The sequence below is a fragment of the Hipposideros armiger genome, unplaced genomic scaffold (assembly GCF_001890085.2).
Source record: "Hipposideros armiger isolate ML-2016 unplaced genomic scaffold, ASM189008v1 scaffold_13, whole genome shotgun sequence".
Lineage (NCBI taxonomy): Eukaryota > Metazoa > Chordata > Mammalia > Chiroptera > Hipposideridae > Hipposideros > Hipposideros armiger.
This window is the reverse complement of record NW_017731363.1, coordinates 2703-30219: the sequence shown is the minus strand read 5'-3', so window position 1 is coordinate 30219 and position 27517 is coordinate 2703. Positions and strand designations below refer to the sequence as shown.

Genomic DNA, 27517 nt, shown 5'->3' with positions numbered 1-27517 from the left:
GTAATGCACCATCTTAGGCCACGTGGGCCAAGGCAGTAACCCGGGGAGCATGAAGCTACAAGATAGGTGGCCTTTGAGTCCCTGGCCCAGTGGATCTACCTTAGCACGCTGAACAACTTCAACCCAGAAAGACAGACCACGCTCATGGTACGAGAGTGTATAAACTCGTAGTAGTCCCGTAACTGCTCTACGTGAAATATATCCCCTCTAGGCCTGCTTTGTTCTGCCTTTCCCGGGGGCCCTCGCAGCTCTTTCTCCCGGGTATCTTACCCGTCTTTTCTCTTTGCTTCCTCGCCTGATGCGGCCGCTTCCCTAAAGCAGAGATTTTCCGAGGCCCCAATTGATTTATCAGCCTCAATACCTGACTTTTCCCAGAAGACACCGTCCTCCTACCATTCTCCAGTGCCCCCCCCCATCTGATTTCCTCCCACATCATTTTCTAAAGAGTGGAGGAAGAATCTTGTCTAAAATAATCCCCCTCAATATATACATTCTTTCCGGCCCTTATTCTGCTAGATTTTCTTCATATAACTTACCATGATGTGCACTTATATTATCTGTTTATTGTCTATATCCAACGGAGTGTTAATTTTATGAGGTCAAAAACTGTCTTGTTCACCACCATATACCCGGTAAATAGAATACCACTGTCCAATAGACATATATACATATATAATGAATGCTGCATTTGTCATTTTAAATGTTCTAGTAGCCATGTTAATAAAGTAAAAAGATAAAGGTGAAATTAATTTTAACCTTATATTTTATTTAACTTAAACAGTCCTTGCCTAACATGGTATAACTATTTAAAAAATGAGATATTTTGTACTTTTTCTCATACTAATTCTTGAAAATACACTGTAATTTACCCTTACAGCACATTTCAATTCAGCTACCACATTTCAAGCTGTGAACAGCCACGTGTGGTTAATGGCTGCAATGGACGGTGCAGATACAGAATAATACTTGACAACAGCAGGCATCCAGTACATGTTTGCGCGGACGGGGCCGTACAGAAACGGCCCTCATCTTCCCGCCCCGCCACACTCGTCGGCGCAGCTACCGCCCAGCGATCGGGGCGCCGGTCCGGGTCCCCGCCCTAGCGCCGCGACCCTGGCGCCGCACCCAGGTCCTCCGCCCCCACCCGCCTCCGCCCGCCATTCCCACGCTCCGCCCAAGAGGCGGATCCTCACCCCGGGCCCCTCCCCCAGCGCGATGCAGAACTCGAGGCGGACGTGGCATCCACGGCGTCACAAGCGGGACTTCCGGCTTGCAGCAACAGGTGACAGGAGCCGGAAGCCCATTTCCAGCCGTGCCGGCCGCGGTCCCTCCCACTCACGTTCCCTCTGCTTCCACGCTGGAAATAGGCCCCTGCTCACCCATCGCCCAGGATCAGCGAGCTGCGCGCCCACGAGGTGACTCCGGGGACGGCTGGGTTTTCTTTGGGAAGCGAAGGTGGAGCCCGGAGGCCTTGGAGCCGGCTTCCTCTGAGGCCCGGAGAGCCGCGGGCTTGGGTGTCACGTTGTCATAATTATCATCCCGCGGCCAAAGGTGGGGCCAGAGGCCCCAAAGACTAAATCATTGTTATTTGTGTGGAGGAACTGGTTCCACAGGCTCTAAGCGCTGCCGTGCATCAGGAGGGGCTCCCATCCCACACCAGTTAAAATCGATTCTCCAGAAGTGGGACCCAGGCATCGGTATTTTTATTAAAGCTCTCCATGTGCTTTTTATATGCTGGTGACCCTGTTAAGCCAGGAATGCAAGGTGAATTCGGACTTTGCCCAGCCAGCCCAGTATCTGAACAGAAGATCGCCCAGGGCAGCCTCATCCTTAGAGGGATGTCTAGGATATTGGCCCGTCTACTCATAATTTGGGGTTTTCTTTCTTTTCCCTCGCACTTTGATCTCGGCGAGGTTAGGGGTTTTGGTGGAAGTTATTTGGAGAACATTTGCACCTGCGCTTTTTATGTGCCTTACCTGTGGAGGTGGAGCACTTCTTTGCCCATTTTTTCTTCCTCAGTAATTGAGTTGAACCAATAGCCGACAACATACCTTTTAGGTTTGAAATCCAGAGTCCCTTCGTACAGATCGGATGGTCCTGAACAGCTTTTTTTTTTTTTTTTTCAGGAATAATTTTTAAAGTTGTTTCACAGGCTAGGTTCTTTATTCAGCTGTTTTGCACCTGAAGTCAGAACAATATTACTTGAAAGTCCAGACTAAAGATTAATAACACAAATAACACTTCCGGGGATATTGCCTCTCCCATGAATTGTGGGGTGGGATAAGCTGTAAAGATACAATTTATACTTATATCGTTTATAAAAGTAATAGTCCCTTTGGTGTGGCATTGCGAACAGAAAACTATATTGTAAAAGATTGTTAGTAACTTTGCGGAGCAGTAACTGAAGGCTAGTTCACTATAAGTATACAAATCCCCTCTGTGTGCTCATTGCTGTGCTGGGAAGGTATACAAACTAAAGCTCCAGAGAGAAGTTTTCATTCTCAAACTGTTTTACAGATGGTGAAGGATTCTTGTGGTTTTTAGGATCCACCATTGAAGGACAGGGTGACATGAGAAGGATGGGGGGGGAATTCAACAAGTGAAAAATGTGTAACTGTAGTTGGTCAATGGTCAGATGAATTGAAAATATCTTTGAAAACATGAACATGTTTAAACGTCTGCTTTCTGATTGAATTCGGAGCGTTATAGCCGGAGTTATTTGAGTGACTAGCTGCTCAGTGATTTTAGGGAGGAGCGAGTTATCAGGAAACAATCCCAACAGCATCCAAGGGCAGGAAATATTAGCTATGACTTTTATGCTGGAAGGAAAGGAGGAAATTTAAAAGAAATAGATTGCAGAATCCATGCCTACAGGTAATTGATTAAACACCCAAATGAGTGGGGCATACATTCAGGAAAGAGGTTAACATGGAATTACCATGTATGTGTTTATAGAAGTAAAACCTGAAATAAGGCTCCTGAAATCTTCTGGTGGTCTTAACCACTTTAAATTAGTGCTTTTTGCTGGTAGGCTCTTAACTTGTATTGCTTGCCTATTCAACCATATTCCTTTATGGTCACACTAGGTTTTGCTGTATGAAAGATAAACTTGCAGAGAAGCCATCTTAGCTGTTTCCTCTTTGCAGTTGTGTTACTATGTCCTCCGCAGTTATCCCAATTTTCAGCTATTCCATTGCCTGTTGTGTTTTTGAGTCAGAGGGTAACTTTGTTTATAGATGTCCTCATATTTTGCTTCTTATTGCGGCAACCCATTCGGGGTTGGGGTTGAGAGAATAAAAAGGAGATGAAACTCAGTTTGGGGGCTCCCTCGCCCATCAGCTTTAACAGTGGAGAGGTGCAGGCTTTCCAGACATGGTAGCCCTTGTGAGAGGCCTGTGCCCGGCCGAAAGATGGAGCCTGGACTACTAAGGGTGGAAGAAGGCCTTTCAGACTTGAACCATCTTTGATGTCCAACTCACTAAGCAGGGACCATGAGGGCACCAAGCCAGATGAGCTTGCCAGCCGTATCCCGCAGCTGGGGGTGGGGGCAGGAAGCAGTGCTCTCAGAAAACGTCCTTTTATTATTTATCTTAGTTGAGGAAGTTCCAGTGTGTGTGTTATTGGAAGATATCTTCTCCAATAGGGTTATTACTGCATATGCAGAGATTCCTTAGAACCACATATGACTCAATGTATGCTATTGAGATTTCTCACTGTACCTTTCTTCCTCTTTTTAGCTGAGCCATCCTGCCACCTGTTGGCAACTCAGCTTGGGCCGGGCATCGAACCGCTGTCGCTCAGAGCTCGCACAAGGTCTTAACCACCTGAGCCCCTCGGCCGGCCCTTCACTGTGCCTTTCTTTATTTGATCAATCTCCACCAGACCCTCTTCTCCCTACCTTGAAACAGTGTACCGAAGGCCTCATTAGGTCCCTCCAGTTATCTGATTGGCTCAGAGAACCAAATCGGTGGGAGCTTTTTAGGAAAGGTTTGACTCTTGGGGCTTCAGCCAACATAACTTATTTAATGGCTGATGTTTTGTGTGTTTCTATGCAAAAATCAAAAGCACGTGAGTTTTCATGTATTTCATTTTCAGAACTCTAGTGGAAAAGGAAGATGATAGGAAAATCCAGTTACAGAGGGTACATTATCATTTTGAGCGGAATTTGTGATGTTTTCATTTATCTGGTTTCTATGACACACCCTAGAGCCTATATTTGTAAGAATGTAACTATGCAAGGAAAAGAAGAGATGCAATGTTGCTACCTTTCAACAAAGATACATTACTTATTTGTGGAATTTTTAAGTAACTTGGAAATAGTCACAGTGTGTCCATTGAGAACTACAAAGCTCTTGTCTGTTGTTCATGTATATTTTTGCATTTAGAAATGTATCTTCCAGGATAAGCAGATTCATTGAAGAATGAGTGCATTTTTTCAGAAAGGCTTTATGGGAAAATACATTGTTGAAGACTCAGAGGCGCAGTGTTGCCTGTGGGCCTCGGCAGTGTTTAGTGAATGACCTCAATGCTGTTTTTTTCCTTCCTTCTCTGGTGGTTGAGAACAGACAATGAATTCAGTCTCTGTACTTGTCTGGGCTCAGCTGGGTAGTGGCTATTATGCCATTGTACTCACTGGGGAGGGCTGCCCGCTTGGTAGAGCTGTGGATCCCGGCCTGTCCTGACATTGCCAATCTCTTTTCTTTCAGCTCCACCATCCCATTAGGAGAAAAGTTGCTGTTCAGTCCATGAAAAGAGTAGGAGACACTCCTAGGGAGGTGGGGAACGGAAGATAAAATTAGAGACCACTAAATATGCTGCAGCCATAAGCTCTCTTTTCTTTGAGATGGTGCTGGTGTCTGATGGTGGCGTTGCTAGAATTAATGTTGGCCTTTCAGAAACCCAGGCGTTTTTATTAGGTCCTTAAGCATTCTGCGTGGAAAGAGTAACCAGCTTTAAAAAGTTCACAGGACCCTTTTTCAGAGGAGGCTCTCCCCTTCCTTTGGGAGCTAACGGATGCGGTTAGCAGGAAAGGGTACATATTCCTTCTTCCAGGGAAAAGACATTCCAAACTCTCTCCTGCTTCCTGTCCTCGTTGGGTCACTGTCGACTACATGGCAGCTGGTAGGGCCTCCCATCAGAAATCATGGCACTGCATATGCATTCTAAACCCTGGCCACTGATACCGTTTTGCAGGAGTTTAGGGTTGTTTTGTGTGTGTGTGTGTGTGTGTGTGTGTGTGTGTGTGTGGTGGGGGGGGGTTGGTTGGTTAGTTGGTTTTTTTGTTTGTTTGTTTTGCCTTTAAATGTCTATGTAAATCTTTAAAAAATGGTCCAGTTTGATTATTTAGTCATGGAGACAATTCTTTTGTCCCAAATATTAGGAATTGGTCACCAAGATTGCTGTTGTTCATAACCCCATTTCTCTTCCTTCCATTAGTCTTCTTCTAAGTGTGAGACTCTCAAAGTTTCTCCACTGATTTCCAGGGAGAAAGTGAGGAACAATTAGCATGCTCAGCATATTGAGGGCAGAGTCTATACAGCTTAGTGATGTATTAACATAAAACAGGGGTGAGCAAATGATGGCCCTCAGCTTGTTTTTTGTACTGACCATGAACTGAGAATGGTGTTTACATTTTTAAAGGGTTGGTTTTTGGGTTTGTTTTTTTTTTAATAAAAAGAAGAGTGTGAAGAATATGTGCCAGGGCGGCCGGCTGGTTGGCTCAGGTGGTTAGAGCACGGGCTCACAACACCAAGGTTGCCGGTTCGATTCCCACATGGGCCAGTGAGCTGCGCCCTCCACAACTAGATTGAAACAACTACTTGGCTTGGAGCTGATGGGTCCTGGGAAATCACACTGTTCCCCAATAAAGTTTAAAAAAAAAAAAGAATATGTGCCAGAAATTGTATTGTGGCCCACAACCCCACAATATTTAGTGCTTGGCCCTTTACAGAAAAAAATTTACTGGCATAAAATACCAGGATTTAAATCCTGGAAATAGCAAGCTACTAATAATTATAAAGCTCTATGCAAGCTGCTATTCCTTTAGATATACTCTAATTTGATTTTTGAGAGATTAATTGATTAATTTGTCATTCATCCTCAGGAACTATTTTTAATTGCCTATAGGATTTGGGGAATCTTAAAAATACTTAAAATGTACAAGGATATGACACACAGGTTTGGGAGTTTGAGGAGGAAAATTATAAAGCCAAGGATTAAGTGAGCATATTCAACGTACAGCCCCAGGACTCTAAGCATGCTGGAGGATGGCAGCAGATTTGATTATAAGTGTCCCAGTGTCCACAACAATGCAGAAAGCATAATCAGACTAAAATTGATGACAAATTAATATAAATTCATCTTTCCTGAATGGCCTGAGTCTTCAAAGAGTCTAGCCCTTAAGCCGACTAGTCGACATACTTTATAATATAGATACTTTATATACTGGCTGATATACTTTATACTTGGCACACTCGACTGACTCGGAGCCGCTTTTGGTCCAAATGCTGGAATTGGCTTTGTTCAGTCATCTCAGCTCATTCATTGTCCGGTCTTCCTTCTTGCAAAAGCGCTCAGAGTGTGCTTTGCGTGATCTCTGAGGCAGTGTAACGTGGCAGCCCTTCAATCAAATTATTTGTTGAATCAAAGGCATAAATAAGTAACCGCTCCTCCAATTGGCACTCCCTCCCCCTTTTTAATCACACCCATTGACATTTGAGCAGCCTGGCAAATATGATGGATTACACTTGAACTTTACTTAAACAGTTGCCTGCTTGATCGCATCTGCCTACACTTCTCACGCTGCAAAGCAGAGCCTCTCATAAGCCATCTCATGCATTTTCAGAATGTTGGTACTACTTTTAAAGTCAGGCTGGATTTTCCCAATTGTAAATAAAAAACAGGATTTTCTGAGGTCTATAGGAGTGTTCAGTCATAATAATGTTTATTACATATTTGAGGCTGTCAAACTTCCCAGTTTGGGATAATTAATAGTCACATTAATTGGGCTCTAACTAAGTAACATTTTCATAAGGCATAGAAATCTGGATTCAAAACAATCTCCAGAAGAACCACAGATGTCTCCTAGACTTCTCTAATTTAATTCCTGTGCTACTTGTTAATCTCTAAAACAAATTTGATTTAAGACACACATGGAGTTCACTTTAATGTCGTTATGTGCTGCAGACTCTCCGAAGCTATTCAGATTGTCAGTGATAGAAAGGTGAAGCCTGGCTGGAGTGAATTAGCCACTTAAAGGCTGCACTTTACAGTGTAGCTCTCAAGTGTGGACTGATTTCTTCTGTAATTTCATTTGTGTTAGTTTTACTTCTCTCAGTGGTTAGCCCCTGAATGGTATTGACTGTTTTTTTCTTCAGGAGCCTGTAAAACACATAGCAGTTAGCCAGGTTTTCAGATAATTGCTGCTGTTTTAAACCTTCAAATTATAGTTTAAAAGTAACATGAGCTTAATTTGCGCTTATATTTTCCCTGCATCTGTTAGCTTTTTTCCAGTTTACATTCAGAGAGAGAGAGAGAGAGAGAGAGAGAGAGAGAGAGAGAGAGAGAGAGAGAGTTTTCCTGAATTTAGAACAATGAACAGGAAGTGTGGGCTATGTTTAGGGTAAATTTACACGTCATGTCAGCCCTCTTGGAAATACCCTATTTGAAAGCTTATATTTAAAAAGAATATGAATGGTTCTCTTTAGGCTAAATCTTTAAAAAAAAAACAGTCATTTACCTTCCCAAGTTTCAACATTAACCATTTCCTCCTTTTCAGACCACAGGGTCATAGCCCAGGTGCCGGGGCCCTTCGTGGTAAGTTGTGTGGAGACGAGGCACAGCACTGAGGAGAGGCACTCTGAGGAACTGCTTTGGAAACCCCGAAATAGCCATGGATGTCACACACCTGTACTAACCAGACGTTTGTACTGTGCTTGTTCTCTCCTAGTTGGGTGTCCATTTAGAGTCTCACAATCAGAGATGGAAGCAAAGGTAAGATTTTTTTTTTAACACATAAGTAAAACAGGTAAATTTTAGTCTTTAAAGTCTTGGTGTTCTCACTCCATGGTGCAGAAGACCAGAGAAATACATCAGAACACGAAAAGTGCCACTGGGTGTCCTGCTCCATGTCTCTTGTCCCAGGCACTGTGGACTAGGCAGGGCCAGCAGGCGTTTAGGGGGCAGAGAGGGTGGGGCCAGAGGACATCACATTCACAGGTCCACATGGTTCTTGGCACAAGTTGCTTAATAACAGTAGGAAGAAAGGCCCAAGATAGACAGGTCCTTACCTCTCCCTGCATCTTATCTAAAAAGGATCATTATCAGTCTCTGTCCCACTTCTTCATGGCCATAACCTCAAAGCAATTGTCCTGTGCCTCCCGTATACGTACTTCAGAGCAAGTGTGCAGATACTCGGTGTCCACTGTGGGCATGGACCTGTGACCCAGCAGCTCCCTAACGCAGAGGAGCTTTTTAGTAGACACTCCGTAAATACGCGTTCGGTGATTCAACTCATGAGGATTTCTCTTGAGGATGAACGGTGGTGTCTAGCCTACACCTCCCTTTATTTTGTAGGCGGCATCGTGGAACCCTACCGAGTCTTGGTCTTCTCATCCGGTCTATGCGAGATACTGGCAACATTATTATCAAGCAATGGCTTGGATGCGAAGCCACCACAATGCCTATCGGAAGGCCGTGGAGTCCTACGTCAGCTCCCCAGGGTACTTCCCTCCCGCCGCTTTTCCCCAGGGCTCTTATGCTGAGGATGGCCAGCCTCCCCAGTGCTTCTATGACCAGCCCTGGGCCTCCCAGCACGCCCCCTGCGCCTCTTCCCTTTCTCCGAGGTGTGGGCAGCACCCGCACAGCAGCACAAGAGAAGACCAAGCTTGGGCGGCAGAGGAGGAGGAGGAGGACGAGGAGATGGAGAGCGATTCAGATTCAGACGAGGGGGTCGAATGCGACCTGAGCAACATGGAGATCACTGAGGAGCTCCGCCAGTACTTCGCGGAGACCGAGAGGCACCGGGAGGAACGGCGTAAGTGCACGCGAGCCTCCGCGTGCTCCCCCTCCCCGCCCTGCCTTTGCAGCTTTACCTTCCCTGACCTACAAAGTTCTTTTCTCACGCCTCCATTGCGTACAGATACTTTTCCAAATCCAATCATAAGACTTGGACAGATACGGTGATGTTGCAGCTCACTTCTGTTAGTTTCCAGAGCTTTTTTCATGTAGGACTTTTTTTTTTTAAGATTTTATTGGGGAATTGGGGAAGGGGGACAGCCAAGTTGTTGTCCTTCAGCCTTTTTTTTTTTAAGGTAGGTAACTACCATTTGTTTAATGAAATTCATGAAAAGAATGAAAGACAAGCTTAAAGTGACATTTTCCTTGATACACAGAATGAAGCACAAGTTACAGACATCTATTCTTCTCACTAAGCACTACTGAAGTACTATTTCAAAGGCAAAACAGTAGTACATGTGTATCTAAAATGTTACATTAAGTAAATTACATGAAGGACATTAAGTTACATTAATTGAAAGAGATTCCAGCCAACTCTTCTGAAAGATCTAATAATTTTATTAGATAAGATAATCTAGTGATTATATTTTTCACTTCCATTAGAAGCAAAGCTTCCCAAAGACAGAAACCAGTGGATTTATCTGTGACCACAGACCCCAGGATAGAAACAAGCAAACACTTTAGGTACAGTACTCAAAAAAACTGTTTGTGGTATGTAAGAAGGCCAGTGCAGATGCAGAACTGTGCCATCTTCAGCTTCTCTTCACAACTATTTTAAACAATCCATCCATCCATTCTGCTCTCCCACAGTTCAGATTGTGAGAAATCAATATTATGTGATATCCCAAGTACAATCCAATCTAAGCAAGCCCTGTCCACTTGAGCTCTGTCTTCTGGAGAAATTTGCCAAGATCTTCCAAACCAAGGTCTGGCACCCAGCATTCAGGAAAGTGTGAGTGAATCAGTCACACTAGCTCTACTACCACACATCAATATGCTCAGCAGACACTCAGGTTATTCTTCGCAGAGAGAAACAGTGCAGTGGAGGTTAGATAAGGAGCAATGGCTTTCCCCCCTACCCACTCTGGTCAGTGCAGGCTCTGGCTCAGATACTGCAGAAACATGTTGGCCAGCTGAGGCAGGTTCTCATTGTTGGGATGCATTTTGGTGTAGGAAATAAACTGGCGTTGGAGGCGACTCAGTTCTGTCATGGTCAAGGGCCAGGTAAACCGAAGGTGCTCCGTGATGCCAGGAAGCTTGAGCACGTCTCCAGGGACTGCACTCTTCTGCGCTTCCATCAGTCCCACCAGCACTTGGCTAGTGACATGATCTAACTGGTGCAGAAAGCTGCCAGAGGCAAGAGGCTGGGACTGTGTAGACTGACAGGGTGGAGGAGCCCGGTTTTCAAACAGGGTAGCCCGGATCTCTGCCAGAGGCAACGGCTCCTCTAAGCCCACCAAAATGAACAGGGGCCGGTCCCAGCGGTTCCGAGAGTCGGGAGCCTCGAAGCGCAGCGTTAGGGCTTCCAGAAGTTCGGGAGGGTAAAAGGCACTGGACACATGTTTTGCAGATTTTTCAAATTCCGGAGTCATGAGAGCTGGAAGATCTGGAGCCTTGGTTTCCTCTCGCTCCAGTTCCTTAGTACATCTGCCTGGGCTCTCCCATTTACTACAGAGTCCACTGCTTGCGGTTCCCTGAGGACACGGGTGCCTGCTGCCAGAGGTCTTCCTCCCTCCTCCACGTGCGGCTGCCAACTCACACTGACGTTCAGGCTCCGGTTCTCCTCGGTGTCCACCCGAGGTCCCCGGTTCAGATCGCCAGGCCGTACACGGTAGACCAGGCAGAGAGGGGTGCGTGCCACCCGCGCCAGGCAGTAGAGCTCGTAGCGGAAGCCCTTGATGTAGTTGAGCAAGTCGAGGATGACCACATCGTGATGACTAAGGCGCCGCTCCACCGCGGCTCGCAGGGTCCACGCAACGCCTTCTCGGGCTGAATCACTGTACACGGTCGCGTCCTCCGCGCCCAGCACAGCCGCATCGTCCACTATGTACACGGCGCGGCCTTCGGCTGCCAGCGCCACGCGAAGCTCCTCCGTGCGTTGGCGCTCTTGCCGCTGTAGGGCAGTCCGCAAAACACCACCAGCGACATCTTTCCAGGTGGCGGCCATGTGCAACCACGCACGTAAACTTCCGGGCTGTTGTCCTTCAGTCTTAGTTGTGGAGGGCGCAGCTAGCTCAGCTCCAAGCCAGTCGCCATCTGGCTGCCTGTCGGCAGCTCAGGGCAGCTCAGCTCAAGCTGCCAAGTTCAATCTTAGTTGCAGGTAGGCATAGCCACCATCCCATGTGGGAGTCGAACCGGCAGCCTTGTTGTTAAGAGCACACGCTCTATCCCCTGAGCCACCTGGGCAGCAGCTCAGCTCAAGGTGCCGAGTTCAGTCTTTAGTTGCGGGTGGGCGTAGCCCACCATCTCAAACAGGCAGTCTTGTTGTTAGGAGCACGTGCCCTCACCAGCTGAGCCATCCTGCCACCTGTTGGCAGCTCAGCGGCAACTCAGCCTGGGAGCAGCTCACTGGCCCATGTGGAAATCGAGCCAGCAACCCTGTTGCTCAGAGCTCACACTCTTAACCGACTGAGCCACTCGGCCGGCCCCAGGACTCTTTTTTTAGTTCTAGAACAAAGTTTATCCTAATAGTATCTCTGCTATTCATTGACGGTTAGAGACTCCACCAGATGGAGAGTGCGCACACACATGTGTGTCCATGTGCGCACATATGTGTTCCCTGGTACACAACTAATAATTTGCTGTTAGGATTCAGACCAACGCCTGCCTGCCTCTGATCCCTGTGCTCCTTTCTCAAGTACAAACTTAGGGATTAGGTTTTGTCCCTGCTACTGCTGGGTTCCTAAAACTGCTGCCAGCTCACTGGTACACAGCTCTGAGACTTCCCTGTACTCCAGAGCTGCCAAATCGTAACTCTTAGCTCCCTTCAGAGTCGAGATCGGTGTGAAGCTAAGTAGAATAACCAAATGCCTAGTACTTACACTTTCCGATTGATCATGCATTGAGGCTATCCGTCCATGGGGTTAGAAGATTCTGATAATGGCCTTATCTCTTCAGTGAGAAAGCAGGAATTTTCTTTTTCTTTTTTTATTTCTGACGGACTTACTACAATGAACTAGAATTGCTTTTGCTGCTCTCTTTACTATTAAGATTACCACACCATTTACTTTTGAAGTGTCTCTAACAGGTACACAGATGCTTTTCTCTATTATAACAGGTAACCAGTCCCAATATTGTTTGTATTGAGTTCTAATTATATGACATTTTACCTATAATTCTCTAATGAACAGAAACATAGAAGCCTGGGAATGGACGAGTTTCATTCCCATCTTGAATGATCCTTATTTTCATAAAGATGGGCTAGCATTTCTTGTTCCCCCTGGGGGCCAGGAGCTGGGCCGTGGGCTTTGTAGAAACTGTCATGCCCTTTGGTGTCTTTGCCCTGATTCTTCACCAAACTACTCACTCAGGTTTTTGTTTTTTTTACTTCCTTTTGATTAAACTGTTGACTTCTTTGACGTGTATTAAAAAGTATATCCAAACAAGTACAGTAATACCTTGGTTTGCGAGCATAATTCGTTCCAGAAACAAACTGCTCGTCTTGCAGAACACTCGCAAACCAAGTCACTTGCAATCCAAGGTTTTACTGTATTTTTAAAACAGTACTTTATATTACACATAGAATACATTTCTTTCCTTGATCTCCAGAAGTAAATGTTACCTTTTTTCAAAATACATACAAAATAACCATTAGTCTGACACATAAAGGAGAGTAGGCATTGGACCATGTCAACATGTGGTTTGGAGTGCTGTTTGTTACTTTTGGAAAAGTAAATATGACAGAGATAGGGCTTATATCTGTTGTCCTTACCAGAAGATAGAATAACATATTTTTCCCCCAAGAGATTGTTACTTTTATGATGGAAGCTGTAATTAAGGATGGGAGCAAACCCCAGTCATCGAAAAAGCCATTTTGAATTATCTGCTAATTTCGCTATATTACCTGCTGATATAGTTTTTCAATAAAAAATAGATATGAATGACCTGAAAATAAAATAATGAAATCTGTTCTTCCACTGTAAGTAGTTAGTTCAGTTACAGTATGGTTAAGAACCATCCCCATTCCTCTTGCCTCTGTCAGATAAAATCCTAGGTAGGTAAAAAAAAAATAGTCATGAAAATGATCTGCTACATGGTACCTGGCACTTAATATTATTTTGAATGAATGACCAAAGTATCAGTATAATTATGAGCTTTAAATCAGAGGTTTTCAAATCTTATCCCACAAACTGCTCAACTTGACCTTATAAAAGGGAAAATTTTGGACACAGAGACAGACACACAGAGAGAATGCCATGTAAAGGTCCAGTTCTGCGACTACAAGCCAAGGAACTACCAGAAGCTGGGAGAGGCCTGGAACACATGCTGCCCTGGCGCATTCCGAGGGGGCACGGCCCTGCGCCACCTTGACCTCGGACTTCTGGCCTGCGGAACTGTGAGAGAACACGTTTCTGTTTTTCTAAGCCACCCAGGTTGCGGTACTGTTACGGCAGCCCTAGGAAACTAATCCCATCACCCTATGAGAATTATCTTTGTTCCCAAATGTAGTCTGTGACTGGGCCATAAAGTGAACTGGACAGGTCTTACCATCTCTGTGATGAAAATGTGTGTTTTTGTTTTACCGTGATCTAGATAACAAACCAACAAGAAAGGGAATTTTACAAAAACCCTTAAAACCTCCATCCTTAACCTTACTCTCCAGTGTTTACATGATTGTCAGTAACATTGCACAGAGGCAGCTATGGCGGAACCACTGAAATCACGGGGCTGCACCCCTTACCATCTGGAGGTTCTTATCCTCTTGTGGGCTACCTACCCTAACCACTCTGTGCCTCAGTCTCATCACCTGTGAAATGGGGATCCTAATTAATGGGGTGGTAATTATAAAGATTAATTGAGATAATGAGAGAAAAGTTATAGAGTAGTGCTCAGTACAAAGTCAGTGCTCAGGAAACGTTTATAAGTCATTATGGTTACTTGCTGATAACTCACCATTTGTTGTGGCTTATTAACCACAAACTGGTTTTACTCTGATAACTATACTGATTAGTGCTTGATGGAGATTCGGCACGTTTTTTATAAAGATGTCCTGTGACTTCAAAAAAAGTCGTTTTATTTCTGCTCTAGGCAGCACTTATCAAACTTTGAAAGAAGTAAAGTTTCGGTGTCTGTCAAATTTTATCATTAACACATTTCATCCCATTAGTCATTAACAACTTTTAGCTCAGTTTGCAGGACATTCTTGCTTGGTACAACGTACTCCAGTCAAATGCTTAGGCTGGAAAGATGAACCCACTTGCACATTACTAATAATAGCGTTGAACACATCAAGCTGCCGCTTCCTTTGCCGCTTCTTTGTGCCTTTTAAAATGTGTACTTGTAGCAGAACTCAAAACCACTTGTCCCAGTGTCTCTGCCATGCTTTTGTGTCCTGCAGTCTGCCCTGAAAGGATTGTGAAGTCCTGGGAGATGTGAGAATTGCGTGGTGAGGGTGAGAACAGGCTGTGTTGCCAGATTCTTACTGCTAAAGACTTGGTCTCGATCAGGAGAAGCTGCCAGGACCTGACCCTGCACCCCCAATTCCAAAATAACAGGGAATGGTTTACCAGCACGATTTGGTTCCCCAGCACTTTTGGCGGTGTATAGGCTGAATGCGTGTTCCTTCGAGCAGTCATGAATGATGGGACTCAGATGTAAGTCATCGGAATGCCCACAGTGCCTTCCGGTCCATTACCTTTACTAGAAACGTTTGTGGAGGTTTAGTTACACAGTTGGGAAATGTTTAGTAAGGAGAAGAGGGACCCGAGTAGTGTGAACACTTGGTTAAAGTTGTTCTGTTTTGCTCTTTGAACCACTAGAAGCTACTTCTTCAATAAGGGCAAATTCGACTTCGAATATGAATCATTTAGCGAACACAATTTTATAAAATATTACTAGCAAGGGAAAATGTAGCTAACCTTGAAAGATTGGCTTTTCAGTATTATTCACTTCCACAAGAATGTAGATGTTATACAATCCGTCATCATCTGAGCCTTATTTAATATTTTCTTAAGATAAAAACCCTTCAGACCAGACAGCATGTCCTTACTTGTGATTACCCCTCTTCCAGATAATCTCTAATTTAATATATTTCAACGATAAAAACAAAAGAATTAAGTAGGATAAAGAACTCCTTTTGTGCAGTGGGAACAGGCATGCTTTGGATTGTGTTGTATGTCATCATTTCCTCATGAAATATTGTTATTTAAAACTTCAATGGTAACATTACTTATGGGAAAGTTGTGAAGTTTTAAAGGTCAGCTATGTTTTCAATTACTTCTTAGGAGAAATGTTTATTGTTAGGTTAAGAAAAGTATCCATTTTTAGGCATAAATAACCATCAATTGAGACTGCAAGGTTATAGTCCTAATACTTCAAGGGAAAACGATTGCACGTTACCATTCCCAATGGAGAAGAGTGCTCTGCCACTGCTGTCTCAGGCTTCAGCCAATCAGACATGTGCCACCAGTGTTTTGGGGGCAGATGTTGAGTCAAAACAGAATATATTTGCAAAGAGCAAACCCAGGTGGGAAGAGGAGACAAAATCAAATTAAAAACGACACCTAGGAGAGCCAGCCATCTGTGGTGTGGTCCATGGTTACTTTTGCAAATGAGGGGTAGAGCCAGTGACCTTGGCCGTCAGAGGAAGAGCTCCACAGGCTCCTTGTGGAGAAATAGGATGTGCTGTAGGCTTTGAGGGATGCAGTCAACTGCGATTGAGGGAGAAAGGAAGGGGGTAAGTGCACCCCGCTTAGCACTCAAAGTGCTGTTCTTACCAAAGGGCCCAGACGCACTTTTCATCCATTCGATGGCAAGTATCTGCTCCATTGTGTTTGGATGTCCCTGAGCAGGAAGGTTTACACTCTGTCAGCCTACTGGAACCCCATCTGGTTCTCCCTCAGCCCCCGCTCTATGTAAAACCTAGAGCAGCGGTTCTCAACCTTCCTGATGCCGCGACCCCTGAATACAGTTCCTCATGTTGTGGTGACCCCCCAACCATAAAATTATTTTCGTTGCTACTCTATAACTAATTTTGCTACTGTTATGAATCGTAATGTAAATATCTTTTTGTTTTCCGATGGTCTTAGGCGACCCATGTGAAAGGGTCGTTCGACCCCTAAAGGGGTCGCGACCCACAGGTTGAGAACCGCTGAGCTAGAGCATATAGGGAAGATCACAGCCCAGTATGTAGTGAGCCATTTCGGTTTAGTCAGTGAGGTTCAAGTGTGGAGTCATACTGATTGAGCACAGTTCCACTATGTGTGGGCTTCGTGTAGACCAAACATTCAGACGTGTATATGCGTAAAGCCAATCAGTGAGAAGATACGTGTGGAAGGCTGTAGAAAAGTGGAAGTAAGGGATGGACGTGCACTTGTGTTCTAAAAATGCAAATGGTGATTTATCCACTAACTTCAGGATTACATTTGTCGTGGATCGAGGGATGTGAGGTGTGGATGGAAGCACCATCAGAAATGGCTCCAGGTCTGCACCTGTGTTCAAGGTGTGTTGCTGGCAAGCCAGAAATTAGGCCTTCGTGGTATAAATCAAGTCTGCACTTTCACTCGGTTTTGCTTGAGGAAAAATCACATTCTTTAACACTCATTTGTCTTCGTGCTTTGTCCTCCAAAATGTTCTGCTTTTGGGCGAATTATCTGAGGAATATTCAATGCATGTTTTCCTGCTGTGTCAGGTTCTCTAAAGTCCAAGTCACTCCCCATGATGTTTTTTTTTTCCTTTATGGACTATTAGTCTATATTGGTAACATCATGTAAATGTGTAGACTGAGGCAAAAAATATCCAGGTTATATATCTCGAACCCAGATGGAATCCAGTAGAGCCTCTCCTTACTAGTATATGAGCTCAGACAATTAAGTTCGCGAACTCATCCTAGAAAAAGTGCTGCATACCTCATTGCTGAATATCACTACAGCCACCTTCAAAGTACTCCCCTTGGGAAGATATGCACCGACGCCAGCACCTAGTCCACCCTTCAAAGCAATTTTGGAACTCTTTTTCTGGAATGGCCATCAGAGCTGTCGTCGTATTACCCTTGATGTCCTGAATGTCATCAAAATATCTTCCTTTCAATATTTCCTTTTTCTTCAGGTAAAGAAAGAAGTCATTGGGAGCCAGATCAGGTGAGTAGGGAGGGTGTTCCAATACAGTTATTTGTTGACTGACTAAAAACTCCCTCACAGGCAGTGCTGTGTGAGCTGGTGCTTTGTCGTGATGCAAGAGCCATGAATTGTTGGTGAAATGTTCAGGTCGTCCAACTTTTTCACACAGCCTTTTCAGCACTTCCAAATAGTAAACTTGGTTCACTGTTTGTCCAGTTGGTACAAATTCATAATGAGTAATCCCTCTGATACCAAAAAAGTTTAGCAACAACGTTGCAACAAGTTTGCGAACTTAATTGTCAGACTGCTAGGACTGGTTTCCTTGTTTTAACCCTATGTGCATGTAAACCTGTGTATCAGTTTCCTGGGGCTGCTCTAACAAATACCACAAACTGGGTGACAGAACCACCGAAATGTATTCTCTAACAGTTCTGGAGGCCGGCAGTGCAAAATCAAGGTGTTGGCAAGACCACATTCTATCCAAACACTCTAGGGCTTTGCTTCTTCCAGTTTCTGGTGGCTCCGGGCGTTTGCTGGCTGTGGCAGCATAGCTCCAATCCCTGCCTGCAAGTTCACATACTTTCTCCCTGTGTCTCTATGTGTCCTTCTCTGTCTCACATAAGGACACCTGTCATTGGATTTAGGGTTGACTCTTTTGCCAGATAAGGTCACATTCTGAGGTCCCTGGTGGATGTGAATTTGGGAGAGGACACACTACTCAACCCACTACAACCTTGTTTCAAAGCTCGAATCTAAAAAGACATTCTGATTTGTATTCAAACAAAGGCCCACGAGCCAATATCCTACAAGAAAACAGCGCCCGGGAACAACGAGTTCCACAGCTGTTTTCAGTAAAAACCACCAGCCTCTAGACGAGACACCTGAACGCCTGTCCTGTCTGAAGTGTGATGTTCTTTGCGCCCGTCAGCTGATTCTCCGTCTAGTTGGATGAGCCCTCCCCTTGTTTGGACAGGAAGAAAAACTGCCGGTAACTGAGAATCCTTTCTTTCAGTGGGAGGAGGGACGTAATAAATAGAAAATGATAAGTACGGTAGATGCCTTCAAAGCCTTGCTTGGTCCGCCAGGGCAGCATACTTGTGCTAAAGTACTTACAGCCAATCTGAGGGTATTTGGTTTTAAGCTGGTTGCTTTTCAAATCTGCAGTCTAGCCTTCGAACATTTTTTTTTAATTGTGTGATTGAGTGGAGGTGAAGTGACTCAAACGTAAGGTAAGAAGATCAGACCGCAGCCCATTGGTGCGCTCCCCTCCCCTCTCTGCCAGCCTCTCCGCCATGGAGGCTCCGAGGAACCTACTTGGGAGCTCCGCCCAGCACCTTTTCTGATTTGACCATCTGTTTCTGTATCCCTGGGTTGTCATCATTTTTCTTTAACAGCATCTTGAAGAAACAGAGTTGTTTATAAAAACTAATGTGTGGCCTTTGTCCGAGCTTTCTTGGCAATCATTTTCTGAGCACCTGCTTTGTGTCAGACATGGCATGTTCCTGGGGCTGGGGACTGAGATGGATAAAGGTGACCCAGCCCCTCCCCCACAAGTGACTCCCGCAGGCCCATCCTGGCTGCTAGCCCATCTTTCAGTGCAGGGGACAGGCTTCCTGCCCCTTAGCTTTATGTTTTAGGACAACTACCCACCATGCAGGAAACGGGGAAACCTCCAAACCTTTTGCCAGGCAGGGAGGGGACAGGGTTGGGCTTTAAATTTTCATGAGGAAGGCTGGACAGGGAGAACTGAGCAGAGGGCTGTGTCTTATTCTTCCACTGTCTGAACTTTGTTAAGAACTGAAACCCAGTCAGCGATGGTAACTCATGAGCACACGCCGAGTGTGAACTTGGAAAATGGCACAGACTTCATGGATTGCCAGCTGGGGTTGCTTTCCATTAACAGCGTTTTATCCACAGATGTCAGCAGTAAGAGAAACGGTGTCTCGGCATAGAATTATGACGCCAATGTAATATCCGTAAGATAATTTTTGTCAGAAGCGTAGCAGAAAGGCATAATTATAACCCTGGTAAATTAGAAAGGAAAGAAAAATAAAGGTACAAAAGTAAAAAGGTTAAATTCACATATCCCGATGGCAGAGAGCACTAAGATAGTGAAGATTCCAGTGTTTGTTAAAACTTCTCAACTCAGAGGCTCAGATTTAGACAGGAAGCTGAACATCTGTTGTGTCACTAAATCTGTCAGTAAGGCTGATGATACTCTTGGGAGAAATTTGAGAGTGAAAGGACTGTGGCCTGAGAACCTCTTGAGGCCCCAGCAGCCCCCCACAGGGGACCATGTCCTCCAGGTCAACAAGGAGAGGAGCCCGAAGATTGGTAATGGGCCCAAGGCTCTCGTAGGTGGCACTCTGTTGTCCCTGGCTAATGGGGAAATGCCAGTCCTTCAAAAGAGTAGTCCTTGGGCGGCGGCGGGGAATAGAATTTAAACACCCATGAGGACTGAATAACTTACCTCCTCAGGTTTCAAACTTGGCAGAAAGACCAAAACTGAGAAACAAATCCTTGTTGACCTCCCATTCATTTGCATATTAGGTCAATGTTTTGGTTTAGGTCTGTATTCCACACTGAGTCACTTCTGTCTTTTCCATGGATAAGGTAACAGTTATATGGTATTGATTTTGACAGTCATTTGGCATATTCATGTATTGCTTCCTTATGTGAAAATGAACTGCAGATGCGCTAAGACCGAAATGGCCACATACACTTTTAATAATGTTTCCAAGTTTATAAAATTCCTTCCCTCCAACTCCAAGGTGTTATTTATTATTTATTTATTTATTTATTTATTTATTTATTTAAAATTAGTTTCAGGTGTACAACACAGTGCACTAGTTATACTTTTTACCCCTCAAAGTGACACAAACCCCCCCCCAGTCCGTCCAAGGTGTTATTTATAAAGAACAGGATTATGACAGTGACTGTGCATAGCCACAAAATTATCTTTGTGTTCACACTTGATTCGCTCACTTTTGTGGTCCCTTCCACACTAAGCTTTCTTTCTGCTATTTTGTTTGTAACGAGGAAAGAATGATTTATGTCATTGTTTTATTCCCTCCAACTAATCTTCACTCCCTACATAGTAGCATCTCTCTTGGTAGCAATAGATGTGTGCATTCTACTATCAATTTCTCTGTTCTTGACAGTCGCTTACAAAAATCTATGTAAGCAGGCTAAATTTTACATTCTGTGGCATTGTTTTGTTGATATTTTTTAGTTTCTTTACATAAGAATACAAGTTATATTAGTACTTGTTATAATAAAAGATATAGAGAGGGGAGAATAAATTGAATAAATATTTCTGACTTTACAGGAATCCATGTACATGAGTAGGAATGAAAGCATATAACGATAGCACTTGAAATGGAGACTAAGGTAACCTGTGAAGTGGAAAGTCAAATGCCATAGTGAGGACCTGGACGCCCAGTTGCAGCTTTGGTAATGGAGCAGGAAGATTAGACGTCGTTTCCCTTCCATTTGCAGAGTTGCCTTTGCTCCGCCCTTTTACCTTTGGCAGGTGCTGAACCACTTGACCTCCGGTAGCCTGGCAGGATTCGTGTTTTGGGTATGTGGCAGGGTCATCGATCATCGTGGCCATTTTCTAGTTACTGGTACTTGCTCTTTTCCAGATTACCTAAAATCAATAGCTCTTCCAAAGGGCTGGTTTCCCCCTCCCCTCCCCCCACCACCTCATTGGTGGTGGGAAATACCGCCTCTTGCAACACTGGCCTTTCCAGGAAGCATTTAATTTCCCTGCTGGCCTGGTACAGCTGTTCAAACCCAGTGAGCTCCACCAGCCGTTCCTCGCTGGGCAGAGGAAGAGAGAAACCCAGGCAGTGTCGTGTATTTTCAGAGCTCCTTCCGGAGGTTTGATAGTTTGGAGTGACATGTTTCCTTGTGGCTGTTGGCCATTTCTATCAGTGTATAACCCACATAAGTGACCAATGAGCTTTATAAGTAAGTAGAGAACTTGCCGGTTGTGCCTTACAGTCTCAGCTGGCGCAGTGCGCCTGGCTTCAGAGCTTGAAAGGGGAAGCTTGGCGGGCTGTGTGCTGCACGTCCGGCAGCGGCAGACTTCTCCCCCGTTCACTGTGTTGGCTTGTTCTCAGGGCGGCAGCAGCAGCTGGACGACGCGCGCCTGGAGGACTACGTGAACGCCGACCATGACCTGTACTACAGCACGAGCCTCTCGGGGGAGTCCCCGTCCGAGAGGCCCGGCGAGCAGCGCCAGGCCGAGATGAAGCGCCTGTACGGTGAAGGCGCCGCCAAGATCCAGGCCATGGAAGCCGCTGTGCAGCTGAGCTTCGACAAGTACTTCGACCGAAAGCGGCCCAAATACTGGCCGGTCATCCCGCTGAAATTCTGAGCCCTGCGGCCTGGGCACCCAGCCACCACCACCTCTCTTTTGGGATTTGCTCTCGTCATCTACTGTGTGTTTTCTTGGGGAAGGGGGACTTGATACTGAAACATCAGCACGTTCACCAGAGTCCCAGGGGCCCGTCAACCACTTGGAAGCGGCAGCACGCGGACTTCTGCCAACATGAAATTTTCTTTTGACCAAAATTGAAATACTTTTTAAAAAAAGATTTTTATTGGGGAATTGGGGGGATGGGAGCAGCGCTGAGGAATCGGGGGAAGGGGAACAGACAAGTTGCTGTCCTTTTGTTCTTCTGTCTAGTTGTGGAGGACGTCGCTTCACTGGCCCAAGTTGGCACCATCATTGCGCTCTTCCCAGGTGAGGCAGATCGGTCGCTGGCTTCTGGATGGCCGTTCACTGCGGCTGCTGGCCACTCACGCTGGCTGCTGGCCGCTCACGCTGGCTGCTGGCTACACACGGTAGCCCATGGCAACCCACTGCAGCAGGGGCTGCACCCTAGCCATCGCTGGCGACTCACGGCAGCACAGCTCCAGGTTGAGCTGTTGTTCAGCATCTTAGCTGTAGAGGGCAGTGTCACTGGCCCTCATGTGGGATCCGAACCGGGGCCCTCTGGCATCCCAAGCCAGTTCTTAACCATCGCGCCACTCGGCCAGCCCTGAAATACTTTTTTATGTTAACAATAGTGTTCAGTTCATTCAAGTTCTCACTTAGAGATACTGCTTAGTTTTCTGTCTTTTTCTGGTTTCTTCTATCTTGAACCCCACTGAACTAGGCAGATACCTTACATGAGTCAGAGGTGGTCTCCTACTCCAACTGCTAGCGCCTCCACTGAGAATGATCCAAGCACGCAGCGAGATAAATCCCACTTCTCTCCCATGTACAGGTCAGCGTGCATGCCCCATAAAGGGCCAGCAAGTTCATGTTTTCGGCTTTGCAGGCCACACAGTCTGTGTCATGACTCCTTAGTTCCACCCTTGCAGCAGTGAAAGCAGCCATAGAGGGTAAGTAAACAAATGGGCTTGGCTGTGTTCTAATAAAACTTTATAAAAACAGGCTGTGGGCCAGATTTGGCCTATGGGCAGTAGTTGGGACCCCTGCTGTAATGCAATGAAAATACCCCTGTGACATTTTTGTTATCTCCTTATCCCTATAGAACTTGAATGTCAAACAGATCTGAGAGCAAAGAACACTAATTCCCAAACCTGCTCACCTCTGCAGTCTCCTTTGTTGTAGAAAAGGTATAATTGACCTCTTTGTATAGCAAATACTGTTTTAATAGAACACATTTCTGAGAATGAAAATCTAAAAATGGATGGAACAGTCCATTTTAAAAATCCAGCTGCCTTTTAAATAAGTTATTATGGTGCGGTGCCAGGGTGAGCCTTGTTGTCCTGAGAAGATTAGCACATCCATCAAAGGTTGGTGAAAAGATTTAGTATTGACATGTTTTTTCCCTAAGAACACTTAGCTCCACATTTCAGCCCCTGCCCTGTGACAAATGCATTACTTTCATCAGCCCCAGGTGCTTATTCTTCCCAGCTCTCGTTTTATTACTGGAGTTGCAATTTGTGCTTGGGTATTGCAGACGAAAATCAGAATTCACTTCCCCTGAGGTGACACATGACTAAAATCTCAAATCTTTAGTCGTTCCCTTTTTTGATTTTAAACTCATATGCCTAAGTGGAAAACAGACGTGACCCAGGCACTAATACGAACTGAAGCCGGTAATTGAGCAGGTAATTAGCTATTTGAGAGTGAAATGTTTCTCTTTACAAAGGACTCTCCTACCTTTCCCCAAAGACTCCACCATGTGGGTCCCAGCCCTGCTGGCTTTGTGACTGCGGACTGGGAGTTCCTTCCGCCTGTCCCTTGCTGCTGTGTTTCTTGCTCTTCAAGTGGGTATTAATGCTTCCCTTGCATGGGGTCCTTGTGAGGACCCCATTGAGTTAGTGCCTGTAAAACACAGTGCTGGCCACACGGTCAATGCTCAGTACAGGTTGACATGTAGCCCCTGTCTTTAAAAATTGCCAAGGGGAGCCAGTCAAGATCCCGGGTGTGAAACTTCTTCCAATATGGAGAAATGCTTACCTGTCAGCGCTTCACATGGATGCATTGGCTTTTTCCATCTCTTTCCCACCATCCTTCCCAAGATGCCTCATGGGTAATTTGTGATAGGAGAGACCTATGACTTGTTTGTTCATTTATTCAGCAAATATTTGACTCCTTTTCATTCCACGTAACCAAACCATAGTCTCTTCCCCCAGGGAACTTGCGTTGCAGGAGGAGAGGCAGACAGATATACGATGATAATAATTGTGATATGTGCACTGCGAGAGCGTGCAAGAGAGACATGAGGGTGGGCCTTCTCAGCCTTAGCACTATTGACATCTGGGGCCAGATCATTCTTTGTTTTTTAAAAATACATACTATGGATGCATACATATGTACTAAAATCGAGAAAGTTGCACACAAAAGATTTCACACCAGCTTCACAATAATGGTTCTGAGCAGGGGAAGGATTGGAGTGCCATTCAAAAGGGGTTTTTCCTATCTCTGATGTTTAATTTCTTTATAACACAAAAGCTATGGTAGGCACCCAGCTTTGATAGAGGCCCCCAAATTCATCAACTCTATTCTGACATAAAATAGTATATTTTTCACTTCATTTCTACAGCTAACTGTTAACGTGAAATGTTTATTCATCAAACATTTATATAGGGATTACTATGGGCCACATACTCTTCAAGCAGCTTTACAAATATTAATTTCTTTAGCAATCAACCTATGACAAACCTATTCAGTAATTATTACAGGTACACAACCTGTTTTTCAAAATACCTAGGTCAGGTGTGTTTCAGAATTCAGACGTTGTACTTTGAATTCCATTCAGGGCAGGTTTTGTCATCAAATCCTTAGTGTCAAGTCAAGTTTGGCTGTCAAATTGCTGTAAACAAAATAAAAACAAAACAACAAAAACCAACTTCCAGTTTCCAGAGCATTGAGGATTTCAGAAAAGGAGTGAAGGAATATTATTCCCATTTTGCAGATGAGGAAATTGAAGCACAGAAATTAACCAACTTAACCAGGTTCATTTTCAGTGGTGAAAGAGTGTCAAACCCAGATAGTCGAACTCCTAAACTCCCCACTTTTAGCTGCTTCGTCCTGCTGAACTTGGTCTCTGCAACCATACTTATAATACATGTAAAGCACAACATATCCAGAGCATAGTGAAGAATCTGGAGCCTCTTACAGCCCTTGGCAGGATTCCAGTGTACTCCATGCTGGAACTTGGGGTTAGGTTCTAGTCCTAGCTCAGTTTGAGAGTGTGTGACTCTAATGCATTTTTCACTCTGTCTGAATTTTAGAACTGAGATATTGAGGAAATAGACGTTCCCGTGGCTTGGCAATTTGTGGCAAAAAACCTAGGGTGGCTCAGGTTTCTGTCTTGGATGGTGATTTTAGTCACTGAGGTAAAGAAAACAATGAGAAACCTGTTTGGGAAGAATGATAATTCTACTTGGGACATGGTAAGTTTGTAGAGCTCACAGGACATGTAGTGACATTGTCAGTCACTGGATATTTGGGTGTGGAACTCCGTGGAGAGGGTCTGCATAAAAAATACAGACTTGATAGAGTCCACAGCCTTAGGAATATGGAAAAGGGCCATATATAGACTAGGAGGAATGGACCGGTTACAGTGGGCCCTGAAGAACAGTGACTTCAAAACATGTAAAGGAGGGGTCTGGGAAGGGAACTGAGAAGAAATGACAAAGAGGAGGAAAACCAGGAGCTAGAGGTGTCTCAAAAGGGGAAATTGTAAGTGGAACAACCAGACAGTATGGCTTCTATTAGGATGCATTAGGAAGTTGACTTCACCACCAATGAAATAATTTTGCAAATATAGATAGATAGATATCGATGTATTGAGCTATATCTCAAATATAACAGATTTTTGCAAATATAATATATATATATATATATATATATATATACACACACATATCAAAATCTAAGACTCCACATCTAAGTACCAATTTACAGGAAGTTCACAGAGTGAACTAACATGTTAAAATAGACTCTGCAAGCCAGTGTAAGAGGCCAGCAGCCGCAGTGAGTGGCCGTCCAGAAGCCGGCGACTGATGTGCGTCACCCGGGGAAGAGCACAATGATGGTGCCAACTTGGGCCAGTGAAGCAACGTCCTCCACAACTAGACTGAAGAACAAAAGGACAGCAACTTGTCTGTTCCCCTTCCCCCAATTCCCCAATAACAATCTTTAAAAAAAAAATAGACTCTGCAAATACATCAGCCAAATCCAGAATCAGGGAAATTCGATAGGACAGAAAACCCAGTTTAGTCAACAAATGAACTTTTAAAAAGTGTGTGTTTGAGAAGAGGTGAGAGCAGGGGGGATGGAATGTTCTAAGATGTAATGTGTAGACTTTGTATGGATCCTACTATGAACAAAGTCTTAAAATTGGGGGGTTGAATATGGACTGATTGTTAGACAATATTAAAGAATTATTTGTGAGGTATAATAATTGTTTTGTGGTTATTTATATATTTTAAAGTTCTTATCTGTAAATAAGACACTGAACTCAGCAGTTGAACTCATGCTATCTTGAATTTCCTTTCAAGTATTCCAGTGGCAGAGCATGGAAAGATGACAGTTGAAACAAGATCAGCAAAATGTTGAGAATTGTTGAAGCTGGAAGATGGATACATGGAGACTCGTTATGCTCTTTTCTCTAGCTTGAAATTTCCATAGTAAATTTCAAGAAAATGAAATGGCTTTTGCAGATGAGAGATGAATAATACTGTCACAGAAAGGTCTGGTAAACTAAGAACAGAAAAGTAGACTTTAGCCTGACAATCTAGAAACCATTATCATCTGAAGGACTTTAAAGCAATCTCAGTGGATTAGTGGGGGAAGAAAACCAATTTTTTTAAACTTTATTGGGGAACAGTGTGTTATTTCCAAGACCCATCAGCTCCAAGTCAAGTTGTTTTCAATCTAGTTGTGGAGGGTGCAGTTTACTAGCCCATGTGGAAATCGAACCAGCAACTTTGGTGTTATGAGCACTGCACTCTAACCAACTGAGCCAACTGACTGCCCCAAGAAAACCAAATTTTACATCAAAAGCTAAGATACTGGGGATGGGGGGAAGGACTGGGGCATATCAAAGGGACACCAGAGCCAATCTGAAAGAGCTCCCAGTGGCCAAACTGCAACAATTTGAGCAAAAAAAATATATAGCATAGCATTGGATTGTAACCTAAAGTATAAAAGAAATACAAGTCCATACTGATATGTGATTCAATAATAAATGGGGATAAGAGACAAATCTTACAGAAGAATTCCAAATAGTATCTAGATAATGCCCCGTCTATGAGGCGTACCTTGTTCTCCCTCCCGCACTGAGCAAGGACTAATCTAGTGACTCCCAGAGAACAGAGTATTGAAAAAAGAAAATAACAACTTTCAGTGCAAAAACCTAGCAGACACCACATCAAGTGCTCAAGGTTAGCATCACCACTGATAAATTCTGTGGGTACCATGTGCTACCTGATGTGATCTAATGGGATGAGAAGGGCACTTCACCTTTGGTCATCTCAAACCCATCACCCCAGTCTAATCATGAGAAAAACATCAGATAAACCCAAATTGAGGGACACTACAAATACCTGACCAGTATTCTTTAAAACCCTCAAGGTCATGAAAAGCAGGAAACAAACTGTCACAGAGGAGTCGAAGGAGACATGATAACTAATTGCAATGTGGGATTCTGGATTGGATTCTGAAACAGAAAAAGGATCTTAGTGGAAAACCTGGT

The 27517-nt window shown here is 44.5% G+C and overlaps 2 protein-coding genes across 4 annotated transcripts; one reads left to right on the top strand and one right to left on the bottom strand.

The window, feature by feature from the left end:
- Positions 1-1235: 1235 nt before the first annotated feature.
- GEMIN8 (gem nuclear organelle associated protein 8) lies at positions 1236-21919 on the top strand. Of its 3 annotated transcripts, none has more exons than XM_019667173.1 (5): positions 1236-1415; positions 7778-7815; positions 7949-7992; positions 8575-9034; positions 21416-21919. In XM_019667173.1, exons 3-5 carry the CDS (start codon positions 7981-7983, stop codon positions 21670-21672), a joined length of 729 nt encoding a protein of 242 aa, XP_019522718.1. In that variant the 5' UTR covers positions 1236-1415; positions 7778-7815; positions 7949-7980; the 3' UTR covers positions 21673-21919. The 3 variants fall into 3 exon arrangements, with proteins under 3 accessions (XP_019522718.1, XP_019522712.1, XP_019522722.1); XM_019667177.1 differs by lacking the exon at positions 1236-1415 and adding an exon at positions 1437-1764; XM_019667167.1 differs by lacking the exon at positions 7778-7815.
- On the bottom strand, positions 9553-11279 carry LOC109395824 (protein KTI12 homolog). Its single transcript, XM_019667153.1, is given in 3 exon segments — positions 9553-10657; positions 10660-11116; positions 11119-11279. Coding segments are annotated over 3 exon segments (1056 nt in total). The 5' UTR covers positions 11164-11279; the 3' UTR covers positions 9553-10103.
- Positions 21920-27517: the final 5598 nt, after the last annotated feature.

Excerpts from the sequence above, each read along its gene's own strand:
- GEMIN8 (XM_019667167.1), top strand. Across the intron at positions 9,035-21,415 it reads GAGGCACCGGGAGGAACGGC|GGCGGCAGCAGCAGCTGGAC; the intron begins GTAAGTGCACGC and ends GCTTGTTCTCAG.